The sequence below is a fragment of the Oratosquilla oratoria genome, chromosome 16 (assembly GCF_046742065.1).
Source record: "Oratosquilla oratoria isolate Oo_2021 chromosome 16, ASM4674206v1, whole genome shotgun sequence".
NCBI lineage: Eukaryota > Metazoa > Arthropoda > Malacostraca > Stomatopoda > Squillidae > Oratosquilla > Oratosquilla oratoria.
Window position 1 is genome coordinate 616,531 of NC_134792.1, and position 14,513 is coordinate 631,043.

At 44.1% G+C, this 14,513-nt stretch overlaps 1 protein-coding gene across 1 annotated transcript in view; it reads left to right on the forward strand.

The window, feature by feature from the left end:
* LOC143033806 (E3 ubiquitin-protein ligase UHRF1-like) overlaps positions 1-14,513 on the forward strand; it is a 68,525-nt gene that overhangs the window by 39,269 nt on the left and 14,743 nt on the right. Inside the window, exons 8-9 of the mRNA XM_076199301.1 lie at positions 2,037-2,177; positions 4,806-4,962. Coding sequence (XP_076055416.1) covers positions 2,037-2,177; positions 4,806-4,962 — 298 coding nt within the window. The remainder of the gene's footprint in view (positions 1-2,036; positions 2,178-4,805; positions 4,963-14,513) is intronic.

The window sequence follows — 14,513 nt, forward strand, 5'->3', positions numbered from 1 at the left end:
GGATGGGGTGAAAGGAGCTTTGGGGAAGAGGGGAATGTCTGTTGAGGAAGGATGAGAGAGGACAGAAGACGGGTGAATGGAGAATGGTTGTATATGGATGATGTGATGCATGAGGTGGAATGGGTGGGGAAATGGGGGTGAGGTAGTATGTGTGAGAAAAATTTGATGCAGCCCAAAAGGATTTCTCCCCATCTCCTTTTCTGCATAAGGGGACGGAGAGAGGGGGTCACCGATTTAATGAAGCGGCCTTGCTGTGGATGTGCTGTGTCTTGCGACACTGCCTCTGACCCAGGGCAGTGGACAAGGTGCAGGGATGGCCAGTCATCCAGGAGGTGCCAAGATAAGAGGGAGGGTGGAGGGGAGTGGAGTGTATTAGGGATGGAATGGGTGGGAATGGTTTTTATGCATTTTCTTTTTGGCTACCTCCCTTGTAAGGGGGGAAAAAGCCTTTGGTATATGTATGTATGTTTAGGATGTGCTTACGTGTTTGTGGGTGGAGTGTTGTCATGTATTGGTCATAGGTCAATTTTGTTGTGTATTCATTTGTGTTGGCAAATGTTTTATATGTTAAGTGGCACCAATAGTAGCATGTGGTGGTGCATTTGATGAATGTTTGTGCATAGTTTATAGGTTTAGAGCACGTGGACTAAGTGTAAGGGTGGTTTCAATGTAGCTGGCTATTAGAAGAAGTGGGAGGACAGGTTGTAGTGTACCGACATCTTTATGTGAAAAATGGGAATGTAGGAAATAGAGATAGTTGGGAGTTGTGTGGGAGAGTAAACAAGTGACTCAGGCCTGGTCAGGAGGCCAGGTGTGGCCTTCGGAGCTGTACCTCCTTGAGGTCATGGTGGAGTGTTGTGTCCATTTGGTATTGGCTGCAGTACTTGGATGTCTACATTCCATCTTCTTAGGGTGGTGTCATCCTCTTTTTGCCTTCTTGATGCATGGTGTAAATGCTTGAAAGATGGACACTTCAGCACCACACAAAATCTTCACACAAAAACACACACATACACAGAATTTGAGTCTAGATATGTTAGAAAATTAAAGAATAGGAGACAGGACCCAATGAGCATTGCTCCTTTCCAATATACTACAATTAGGTAAATACACACACTTGGATCACTAAACTCAATGAAGCGGCCTTCCTGTGGATGTGCTGTGTCTTGCGACACTGCTTCTGACCCAGGGCAGTGGACAAAGTGCAGGGGTGACCTGTCATCCAGGAGGTGCTCAGATAAGGGGGAGGGTGGAGGGGTGTGGAGTGTGTTCAGGGATGGAATGGATGGAAATGATTTTATGCCTTTCCCTTTTTGGCTACCTCCCTTGTAAGGGGGAAAAAGCCTTGGTATATGTATGTATGTATGTATGTATGTACTAAACTCAATACTACACCAAAATCCTCACACATCTAGGAAGAACCACACTGGCACACGTGTTCAGGATACCATCTAGCACACAGAGGATACAGAACATCTTGTACTACAATGCACCACATTACTATTCCCCAGAGAACAATACACTTTGTCTTCCCTGAGATACTTCTAAACCTGCCCAAAAGTCAATATTGTTACTTGAAGGCCGCAGATCTTTGGCAAGAGAGACCAGGGATAACAGATTGTTTGATTGATCTTAAAGGGCTTGCTTAGTGATCCGAGTGTGAATATATTGTGTGGTACAAGTCATAGGTTGTTGTAAATGTTTGAGTAGTATGCTGCTGGTGCATTTTCAAGCTGCATTCTGTTCTCGGTGCTTGAGAGATGTAGTGTGATGGGTGTATGGTGTTGACAGTTCTGTCTTGGAACTGTTCCTGTTATTTTCATGTGGTGTTTTATGGGGGAAGATTTTAGTTTCTGTATGCAGGTGCCTAATCAGGGTAGATTTAGTGCTCCATTATGTAATATTTTTATAAGTTGCATTCATTGTCCCATTTGTTATTTTTGAGCAATTTTTCTAGTTTATGAAGATTTGGGTGCTCATTGTTACAATATTTTATTTACTCTATATCTATTAAAGCATGTTTTCCCATTTTGCAGAGCTCTTGCACTCAACTGCAATGTTCCATTGAATGAGGAAGGAGGTGAAGCAAGTGAATGGAAAAATGGCAAACCTGTACGTGTAGTAAGGAACTTCAAGGGACACAAACATTCTAAATATGCACCAGAAGATGGCAATAGGTGAGGAAGGTTTTTTCTTCAATTTCATTATTCATGTAGGAAAGTGTTACCAACAAGGTGCCAACAGATATGACAACAGTGGTAGGAATTATATATAGATAAAACATTTGACAGTCTCGAGTGTTGTTTCATCAAAAATTATGATAGAGACAGACATTCACATCAAGGAATTGCTGACTGTATCCTTTTACAGCAACCATATATTGGGACCAAAAATTGTACAATGGAGTCCCAAACCCTACCCTGAAAAAACACACACATGTATAGATATATATACATATACCAAAGGCTTTTTCCCCCTTACATGGGTGGTAGCCAAAAAGAAAAAGGTATAGAAACCACTCCCACCCATTCCATTTCCTATATATTCCACTCCCCTCCATCCTCCTCCCTCCCTCTTATCTTGGCACCTCCTGGATGACAGGTCATCCCTGCACCCTGTCCACTGCCCTGGGTCAGAAGCAGTGTCGCAAGACACAGCACATCCACAGCAAGGCCGCTTCATAAATTCGGCAACCCCACCCCCCTCTGTCCCCTCATACATAAAAGGAGAAGATGGGGGAGAAATCCCTTCGGGCTGCACCAAATTTTTCTCGTACATACTTCCTCACCCCCCATCCCCCACCCACTCCCCCTCATGCATCACAGCATCATCCATTCACAATGGGAAGCACTAAGAAAATGAGAGTGAGGAGTGAGAAAAATGGAGGAGAAATAGGGAAAGATGAAGTGAAAGCAGCTACTAAGATGATGAGAGCAGGTAAGGCACCTGGGTTGGATGGATGCCATGTAAAAAAAATAAAAAAAAAAAGGTACAATGATGGTGAACTGGTTGGTGAGGTTATTTAATGTTTGCTGGAGAGAGGGGAGAGTGCCAGAGGACTGGAGGAGTGCCTGTATCATTCTGCTTTACAAGGGAAAGGGGGACAAGTGTGAGTACAGTAATTTCAGAGGGATCAGCTTGTTCAGTGTAGTTGGGAAGGCTTATGGGAGGGACTTGATTGAGAGGATTAGGAGAGGAACAGAGGGAGTAATTTGTGAGGAACAGTGTGGGTTTAGGAGAGGTAGGGGTTTTGTAGATCAGATTTTTGTGGTAAGACATGTGAGAAAGCTATAGGAAAAGATAAGGTAGTTTTTTGCTTTTATGGATTTGGAAAAGGCTTATGACAGGGTAGACAGAAAGGCACTGGGAAGTATTGCAGATATATGGGATAGGAGGAAAGCTGTTAAGAGCAGTCAAGAGTTTTTACGAGAGTAGTAGAGCTTGTTTTAGGATTAGAAATGGAGAGTTAATGGTTTGAGGTAAAGGTGGGACTTCGTCAGGGATGTGTTATGTCACCCTGGCTGTTCAATCTGTACATGGATGGGGTGGTGCGAGAGGTGAATGCAAGGGTGGTGGGTCAGGGGATGGAGATGGTTAAAGAAAATAGAAAAAAGTGGGAAATAAGCCAGTTGTTGTTTGCTGATAACACTGTGCTTGTAGTAGGATCAGAGGAGGGATTGAGAAAGTTAGTGCCAGAGTTTGAGGTGTGTGAAAGAAGGAAGCTGAAGATAAATGTGGGTAAAAGTAAGGTGATGAGATGTACAAGGGGAGAGAGTGGTAGCAGGCTGGAAGTGGGCATTAAGGGAGAGAGACTGGAGGAAGTGGATAGTTTCAGATACTTGGGTGCGAATGTGGCAGGAAAGGGAGAAGTGGGGGTGGAGGTAGAATGTAGATTGAGAGAAGCGAGTAAATGCCTTGGTGGATTAAAAAGTGTAATGAGAAATAGACATCTGGGAATGGATGCTAAAAGGAGGTTATATGAAGGAGTGATTGTGCCAACAGCACTGTATGGGGCAGAAACATGGAACATAAGAGAGAAGGAGTTTGAATGTGTTTGAGATGAAATGTCTGAGAAAGTATGATAGGGGTTACTAGGCTAGATAGAGAGAGGAGGTGAGGAGGATAACAAGGGTGGAAAGGGAGCTGGGAGATAGGGTTGATGAAAGAATATTAGGATGGTTTGGACACAAGGAAAGAATGAGTGAAGAAAGATTAGTAAAAGAGGTGTGGAAGGAGTGAATATGAGGGGGGTGTCCTAGGGTGAGATGGATGGATGGGGTAAAAGGGGCCTTACGAAAGAGAGGAATGTCTGTTGATGAAGGACGGGAGAGGACAGAAGATAGGGGTGAATAGAGAAGGGTTGTGTATGGATGATGCTTTGATGCATGAGGGGAGTGGGTGGGGGGTGAGGAAGTATGTATGAGAGGTAGTTTGACGAAGCCCAAATGGATTTCTACCCATCTCCTTTTCTGCATGGGGGACGGAGAGGGGGGGGTCACTGAATTTATGAAGCGGCCTTGCTGTGGATGTCCTGTGTCTTGCGACACTGCTTCTGACCCAGGGCAGTGGACAGGATGCAGGGATGACCCATCATCCAGGAGGTGCCAAGATAGGAGGGTGGAGGGAAGTGGAATGTATGGGAAATGGAATGGATGGGAGTGGTTTCTATGCCTTTCTCTTTTTGGCTACCCCCCATGTAAGGGGGAAAAAGCCTTAGGTATATATATGTAGATATTTCCAAGTATTTGAAGGAAGGGATATTCAGTTGCCATTTCCTGCTGTTAAGTTAAATTTTGGAATTACAGATATGATGGTATATACAAGGTGGTGAAATACTGGAAAGAAAAAGGAAAAAGTGGCTTCAGTGTGTGGCGTTACTTACTTCGACGGGATGATCCAACACCTGCCCCCTGGACAAAGAAAGGCAAAGAAAGAATTGCAGAACTTGGTCTTTGCATGCAGGTATTTATGAATTGTATCTAATCAGTACTTACAATAAGGTGGCAAATATTTCATTGCGATTTGAATTTTAAGAAGGATCTAATATTTGTCTATAACCATATAAGACATCTGGGAATGGATGCTAAGAGGAGGTTATATGAAGGAGTGATTGTGCCAACAGCAATGTACGGGGCAGAAACATGGAACATGAGAGAGGAAGAGAGAAGGAGTTTGAATGTGTTTGAGATGAAATGTCTGAGAAGTATAGGGGTTACTAGGATAGATAGAGTGAGAAATGAGGAGGTGAGGAGGAGAACAGGGGTGGAAAGGGAGCTGGGAGATAGGGTTGATGAAAAAGTATTAGGATAGTTTGGACACATGGAAAGAATGATTGAAGAAAGATTAGTAAAAGAAGTGTGGAAGGCGGAGATGGAAGGAGTGAATATGAGGGGCCGTCCTAGGATGAGATGGATGGATAGGGTGAAAGGGGCTTTACAAAAGAGAGGAATGTCTGTAGAGGAAGGACAGGAGAGGACAGAAGATAGGGGTGAATGGAGAAGGGTTGTGTATAGATGAGGCTGTGATGTATGAGGGGGAGTGGGTGGGGGATGGGGAGTGAGGAAGTATGTATGAAAAAAAAATTGACGCAGCCCGAAAGGATTTCTCCCCATCTTCTCCTTTTCTGCATGAGGGGATGGAGAGGGGGGTCGCCGAATTTAAGAAGTGGCCTTGCTGTGTCTTGCGACACTGCTTCTGACCCATGGCAGTGGACAGGATGCAGGGATGACCCATCATCCAGGAGGTGCCAAGATAGGAGGGAGGGTGGAGGGGAGTGGAATATATGGGAAATGAAATGGGTGGGAGTGATATCTATGCCTTTCTTTTGGGCTACCCCCCGTGTAAGGGGGAAAATCTTTTGGTATATGTATGTAGGTACCTACTAGGACTAGGTATAATGAAATGACTAGACTGGTTAAAAAGAACATGGGCAGAGCAAAATATAACTGAAATTAAGGTTGCCAGTCAATCAAAGGCATCTTTCATCTATACAGAACTAAAAGTAAGGTAAAGGTAGGCCCACTTAAATCTGATAAGGAGATTTTGATAGATAAAAAGTAAAATGAGTGAGGCATAAATATTTTCTCTCAGTATTTACAAGAGAGGTTAGATATGGCACATGATTACAAAATGATCTTTAGTAGAGAAGAGATACAATAACTTGCATAAGCATTTGCAAGGAATATAGTCAAACAGATAAATAGACTTAAAGGTCAACTGAGAAGATTTTCAAAGAGGTGCTGAATATTTGCTAGATTTATGGCTTAGTCACTTTTTGATAAAATATGCAAAAATAAATCCTAATTATTACATACATATACCAAGGCTTTTTTCCCCCTTACAAGGGAGGTAGCCAAAAAGGAAAAGTCATAAAATCATTTCCACCCATTCCATCCCTGAATACACTCCACACCCCTCCACCCTCACTCCCATCTTAGCACCTCCTGGATGACAGGTCATCCCTGCACCTTGTCCACTGCCCTGGGTCAGAAGCAGTGTCACAAGACACACCACATCCACAGCAAGGCCGCTTCATTAAATCGGCGACCCCCCCTCTCCATCCCCCCATTGCATAGAAGGAGAAGACGGGGAGAAATCCCTTCAGGCTGCGTCAAATTTTGCTCACACATACTACCTCACCCCCCATTCCACCACCCATTCCACCACATGCAATCACAACATCATCCATACACAACCATTCTCCATTCACCCCTATCTTCTGTCCTCTCCCGTCCTTCCTCAACAGACATTCCCCTCTTCCCCAAAGCCCCCTTCACCCCATCCATCCACCTCATCCTAGGACGTCCCCTCATGTTCACTCCCTCTACATCTGCCTTCCATACCTCTTTTACTAGTCTTTCTTCACTCATTCTTTCCATGTGTCCAAACCATCCTAATACTCTTTCATCAACCCTATCTCCCAGCTCCCTTTCCACCCCTGATCTCCTCCTCACCTCCTCATTTCTCACTCTATCTAGCCTAGTAACCCCCATCATACTTCTCAGACACCTCATCTCAAACACCTTCAAACTCCTTCTCTCTTCTTCTCTTATGTTCCATGTTTCTGCCCCATACAGTGCTGTTGGCACAATCACTTCTTCATACAGTCTCCTCTTAGCATCCATTCCCAAATGTCTATTCCTCATTACACTCTTTAATCCACCAAGGCATTTACTCGCTTCTCTCAATCTACATTCTACCTCCACCCCCACTCCACCTTTTCCTGCCACATTTGCACCCAAGTATCTAAAACTATCCACTTCCTCCAGTCGCTCTCCCTTAATGCTCACTTCCAGTCTACTGCCACTTTCACCCCTTGTACATCTCATCACCTTACTTTTACCCACATTTATCTTTAGCTTTCTTCTATCAGAACCTTCCCAAACTCTGCCACCAACTTCCTCCATCCCTCCTCCAATCCTGCAACAAGCGCAGTGTCGTCCGCAAACAACAGCTGGCTCACCTCTCACTTTTCTCCATTTTCTTTAACCATCTCCAATCCCTGACCCACTACCCTTGCATTTACCTCTCGCACCACCCCATCCATGTATAAGTTGAACAGCCAGGGTGACATAACGCATCCTTGATGAAGTCCCACCTTTACCTCGAACCACTCACTCTCTCCATTTCTAATCCTGACACAAGCTCTACTACTCTCATAAAAACTCTTGACAGCTCCCAGAAGCTTTCCTCCTATCCTGTATATCTGCATAACCTCCCACAGTGCCTTTCTGTCTACCCTATCATAAGCCTTTTCCAGATCCATAAAAGCCCAAAAAACATCCTTCCCCTTTCCTATAGCTTTCTCACATATCTGTCTTACCACAAAGATCTGATCTACACAACCTCTACCTGTCCTAAAACCACACTGTTCCTCACCAATAACTCCTTCTGTTCCTCTCCTAATCCTCTCAATCAAGATCCTCCCATAAGCCTTCCCAACTACACTTAACAAGCTAATCCCTCTGAAACTACTACATACACACTTGTCCCCTTTTCCCTTGTAAAGAGGAACTATACAGGCACTCCTCCAGTCCTCTGGCACTCTACCCTCTCTCCAGCAAACATTAAATAACCTCACCAGCCAGTCCACCATCACTGTACCTCCTTTTTTCAGACATTCTGCATGGCATCCATCCAGACCAGGTGCCTTACCTGCTTTCATCATCTTAACAACTGCCTTCACCTCATCCTTTTTTATTTCTCCTCCATTCTCCTCACTCATCACTCTCATTTTCTTAGCATTTCCCACTGCAGCTATCTTTCCCTCCCTATGCTCCTTCACATTTAGCAACTCCCTAAAATATTCTGCCCATTATTACACAATGTCATAAAAAGGCCTATCAAAATATCAGTAGTAGAGAAACTTTTCCTTCACCAATCTTCAGCAGTTCTCGTAAGGCTCGATTGGCTGTGGCGTCACTCATGCTGTTTACATTCTGATGCATGTACTATAAAATCCCATGCTGTGCTGTCAGCTTAACCACTTCACTCCGGGCCAAAATCTCGCAGGCAGCATTAGCTGCCAGACATATGATGTTGCATCATAATAGATAGATAGACTTTATTTGGCAGTGAATCAATGTACATGAAGTGCAAATAATGACAAGAACACATAGTTCGGAATAATAAATGCAAAATTGCCAAGTATAGCACAAAAAGCATGTACGCTTATTTCCATTGTGGTCCTCATCAGATTGTTATTCTACACTAAGTCACACAGACAACATATGTAGGGGGTTAAGGGGACCAGAGACAATCATGGGTAATACCAGATAGTACACATATGAGATATAAACATTGTTATAGTTTTGCTAATACTACTAAAATGTTTGTACACAGGAATATTGAGACCAATAATTTGAGCACCATCACAAAAAGGAACATTGCATTAAGCAAAGGAACAACAAAATAATGTTAAATTGTAACAAAACAGTATGAGTGAGTACTATATCGGAGTAGTACCATTAATGATATACTGCATTATTCTACAGCTGTATCAACATGTATGAGTGAGTACTATATCAGAGTAGTACCATTAATGATATACTACAAAGAGAAGTAAAGCAAAAGGTAAAGGTTGCAAAGAGGAGAGCAGATGTGAAATGGGGTAAGAGTTTGACAGAAAATTTTGAAAGTAATAAAAAGATGTTTTGGAAAGAAATTAAGAGAGGAAGAGGAGGCGAATCAAGTAGAGAAGAAAAGGTAAAAGGTGCAGATGGAGAGATGATAATGGAAGAGAAGGCAGTAAGGGGAAGATGGGCAGAATATTTTAGGGAGTTGCTTAATGTGAAGGAGGATAGGGAAGGAAAGATTGCTGCAGTGGGAAGTGCGAAGAAAATGAGAGTGATGAATGAGGAGAATGGAGGAGAAATAAGGAAGGATGAGGTGAAGGCAGTTGTTAAGATGATGAAAGCAGGTAAGGCACCTGGTCTGGATGGATGCCATGCGGAATGTCTGAAAAAGGGAGGTACAGTGATGGACCGGTTGGTGAGGTTATTTAATGTTTGTTGAAGAGAGGGTAGAGTGCCAGAGGACTGGATGAGTGCCTGTATAGTTCCTCTTTACAAGGGAAAAGGGGACAAGTGTGAATGTAGTAGTTTCAGAGGGATTAGCTTGTTGAGTGTAGTTGGGAAGGCTTATGGGAGGATCTTGATTGAGAGGATTAGGAGAGGAACAGAAGGAGTAATTGGTGAGGAACAGTGTGGATTTAGGACAGGTAGAGGTTGTGTAGATCAGATCTTTGTGGTAAGACAGATATGTGAGAAAGCTATAGGAAAGGGGAAGGATGTTTTTTTGGCTTTTATGGATCTAGAAAAGGCTTATGATAGGGTAGACAGAAAGGCACTGTGGGAGGTTATGAAGATATACGGGATAGGAGGAAAGCTTCTGGGAGCTGTCAAGAGTTTTTATGAGAATAGTAGAGCTTGTGTCAGGATTGGAAATGGAGAGAGTGAATGGTTCGAGGTATAGGTGGGACTTCGTCAAGTATGCGTTATGTCACCCTGGCTGTTCAACTTATACATGGATGGGGTGGTGCGAGAGGTAAATGCAAGGGTAGTGGGCAAGGGATTGGAGATGGTTAAAGAAAATGGAGAAAAGTGAGAGGTGAGCCAGTTGTTGTTTGTGGACGACACTGCGCTTGTGGCAGGATCGGAGGAGGGATTGAGGAAGTTGGTGGCAGAGTTTGGGAAGGTTCTGATAGAAGAAAGCTAAAGATAAATGTGGGTAAAAGTAAGGTGATGAGATGTACAAGGGGTGAAAGTGGCAGTAGACTGGAAGTGAGCATTAAGGGAGAGCGACTGGAGGAAGTGGATAGTTTTATATACTTGGGTGCAAATGTGGCAGGGAAAGGTGGAGTGAAAGTGGAGGTAGAATGTAGATTGAGAGAAGCGAGTAAATGCCTTGGTGGATTAAAGAGTGTAATGAGGAATAGACATTTGGGAATGGATGCTAAGAGGAGACTGTATGAAGGAGTGATTGTGCCAACAGCACTGTATGGGGCAGAAACATGGAACATAAGAGAAGAAGAGAGAAGGAGTTTGAATGTGTTTGAGATGAGGTGTCTGAGAAGTATGATGGGGGTTACTAGGCTAGATAGAGTGAGAAATGAGGAGGTGAGGAGGAGAACGGGGGTGGAAAGGGAGCTGGGATATAGGGTTGATGAAAGAGTATTAGGATGGTTTGGACACATGGAAAGAATGAGTGAAGAAAGACTAGTAGAGGACGGGTGAATGGAGAATGGTTGTATATGGATGATGTTGTGATAGCATGAGGTGGAATGGGCGGTTGGATGGGGGGTGAGGTAGTATGTGTGAGCAAAATTTGACGCAGCTCGAAGGGATTTCTCCCCGTCCTCTCATTTTATGCAATGGGGGGACGGAGAGGGGGGGTCGCCGATTTAATGAAGTGGCCTTGCTGTGGATGTGCTGTGTCTTGCGACACTGCTTCTGACCCAGGGCAGTGGACAAGGTGCAGGGATGACCCGTCATTCAGGAGGTGCTAAGATAAGAGGGAGGGTGGAGGGGTGTGGAGTGTATTCAGGGATGGAATGGGTGGAAATGATTTTATGCCTTTTTCTTTTTGGCTACCCCCCTTGTACATACATATACCAAGGATTTTTCCCCCTTCCAAGGGAGGTAGCCAAAAAGGGAAAGGCATAAAAACACTCCCACCCATTTCATCCCTAAATACACTCCACACCCCTCCCACCCTCCCTCTCATCTGAGCACCTCCTGGATGACGGGTCATCCCTGCACCCTGCCCACCGACCTGGGTCAGAGGCAGTGTCGCAAGACACAGCACATCCACAGCAAGGCCGCTTCATTAAATCGGCGACCCCCCCTTTCCGTCCCCCCTTGCATATAAGGAGAGGATGGGGAGAAATCCCTTCGGGCTGCGTCAAAATATACTCACACATCCTCCCCCACCCCCCACCCCCCTGCCCATTCCTCCTCATGCAATCACAACATCATCCATATACAACCATTCTCCACTCACCTCTGTCTTCCGTCCTCTCCCTTCCTTCCTCAACAGACATTCCCCTCTTCCCCAAAGCCCCCTTCACCCCATCCATCCACCTCATCCTAGGATGTCCCCTCATGTTCACTCCCTCCACATCTGCCTTCCATACCTCTTTTACCAATCTTTCTTCACTCATTCTTTCCATGTGTCCAAACCATCCTAATATTCTTTCATCAACCCTATCTCCCAAATCCTTTTTCACCCCTGTTCTCCTCCTCACCTCCTCATTTCTCACTCTATCCAGCCTAGTAACCCCCACCATACTTCTCAGACACCTCATCTCAAACACATTCAAACTCCTTCTCTCTTCTTCTCTTATGTTCCACGTTTCTGCCCCATACAGTGCTGTTGGCACAATCACTCCTTCATACAGTCTCCTCTTCGCATCCATTCCCAAATGTCTATTCCTCATTACACTCTTTAATCCACCAAGGCATTTACTCACTTCTCTCAATCTACATTCTACCTCCACCTTCACTCCACCTTTTCCTGCTACACTTGCACCCAAGTATCTAAAACTATCCATTTCCTCCAGTCGCTCTCCCTTAATGCTCACTTCCAGTCTACTGCCACTTTCACCCCTTGTACATCTCATCACCTTACTTTTACCCACATTTATCTTTAGCTTTCTTCTATCACATACTCTCCCAAACTCTGCCACCAGCTTCCTCAATCCCTCCTCTGACCCTGCCACAAGCGCAGTGTCGTCCGCAAACAACAGCTGGCTCACCTCCCACTTTTCTCCATTTTCTTTAACCATCTCCAATCCCTGACCCACTACCCTAGCATTCACCTCTCGCACCACCCCATCCATGTATAAGTTGAACAGCCAGGGCGACATAACGCATCCTTGACGAAGTCCCACCTTTACTTCAAACCACTCTAATCCTGACACCCCCCTTGTAAGGGGGAAAAAGCCTTGGTATATGTATGTATGTATGTACAATATTCTACATCTGTAACAGCATGTAGTTATAGTGAATGCTACACTGCAGCTAGGGTCAGCTATTAATTAAATCTAACATTTAACCTGGATCTCAGGACGGAGTGGGCAGTTAGTATGAGCACTAGGGAGTAGTACATTATAACCTGAAGCACCAGAGGTAGGGTACAGGGGACCAGTACTCGAATGAGTAAAACAACAAGGAGAACGAGGAAAAAGGTCAGATCATAACTGTTCTCGGACCCTACCTGAGACATATACCATATTATGACTGGCAAAACAAAGGTGGAAACCAATTTGTAACCATCAATCATTGTTATACTAAACTAAACTTCTGAAGAACAAAAAAGGGGGGGAGGTCAGAACAGTTATGAGTGAACGCAGATTTGGATGGTATTACTCATGGAATCAGGTATCCCTCACTAAGCTAGTAGTACACAAAATCAAGGCTCTCTGTCCATAGCCGAGACATATAGTAACCCTTGACTTTTTTCTTGAAGGTAACCTTGCTATTTGACTTCTTAATGGACACAGGTAGTGAGTTCCATAATTGAGCACCTGTGAAGTGAAAACTGTTTTTGGTTAAGGGACCTGCATGAGGTACAATAAGAGACTTTTGACTGTTCCGGGTTCGGTTCTCAGCCGATAATGTGAAATTACAGCTTGCATATGAGGGAGCAGAATTATGAACGGCATTGTAAACCTGGTTTAGTTTCAGCTGCTGGACATGATATTTTACAGGTAACATTCCTACCTTGCTAAATTCTTTAATACCAATATGACTATGTTGAGGTAAATTTAGTATGAATCTAATTATCTTATTTTGTGTAACCTGTAGCCGGGACTGGTTTTCCTGCTCAGACTACTGTACCAAGAGCTACAAGCGTAATCAAAGTGATGTAACAAGGCTGAGACCAGAACACTTGGATATAATCTTATCCGTTATGGCATTCCCTGAGAGGGACTAATCTAAAGGTATTCCAAGATAGGTTACCTCTTGTTTAGACTCAGAGACATTAACCCCACATCTGACCTGTACATCGCTATGCTTCCTGAGGTTGGGTTTTGATGCGAAGACAATACTTTCCGTTTTACCAAGGTGTAAAGACAGCCTACTATGAGCCAGTCCTGGACCGATGACAGTTCGACACTGTTTCTCCTCTACTTCAACAATTAGAGCGAAGTCGTCTGCAAATAGCAGTAACTTACAGTTCACCGCACCTGACATGTCGTTAACCACTTCTCTCCGGGCCAAAATCTCGCGGGCAGCATTAGCTACCAGACGTACGATGTTGCGTCATAATACTCGCATTATAAAAAATAGTCACCGCTTATATCGATCGTTCTCTTTTTCACCCGTGAATTTTGATAACCATAGAAAATGTGATGAAGCCAGTTTAGAGAGTATGTCAGTTACGCAGGGACAACTACAATATAATCAAGACGCCGATATGGCAGCCTCGCGTATCCACTTGCTCCCCATGCCGCCTACGTAGGCGGCACCGTATGGAAGGGGTTAATATAGACCAGGAACAGTAGCGGTCCTAGAATTTAACCTTGTGGTACACCACAAGTTATCTCTCTGTCATCTGAGCAGGCTTCATTTACCTGTACTAGTTGTTTGCGACCTGTAAGGTAGGACTTGAACCAGCCAATATTTGCCACTCCTAATGTCTGAAGTTTTTTTAATAAAATATCATGGTCCACTGTATCAAATGCCTTTTGTAGATCCAACAAGACTAAACCCGTGTAATTACCTCTATCGCATTCCTGTTTTATCAGATCGTAAAGGTATATTAACCCCTTCCATACGGTGCCGCACACGTAGGCGTCATGAGGAGCAAGTGGATATGCGAGGCTGCCATATCGGCGTCGTGATTATATTTATTGTAGTCGCCCCTGCGTTTTGACATTCTCTATAAACTGCCCTTAATCACATTCTCTATGGTTTTCAAAATTCACGGGTGAAAGAGAGAACGATCGATAGAAGCGGTGACTATATTTTATGATGCGAGTATTATTACGACACGTCGTACGGCTGGCATTG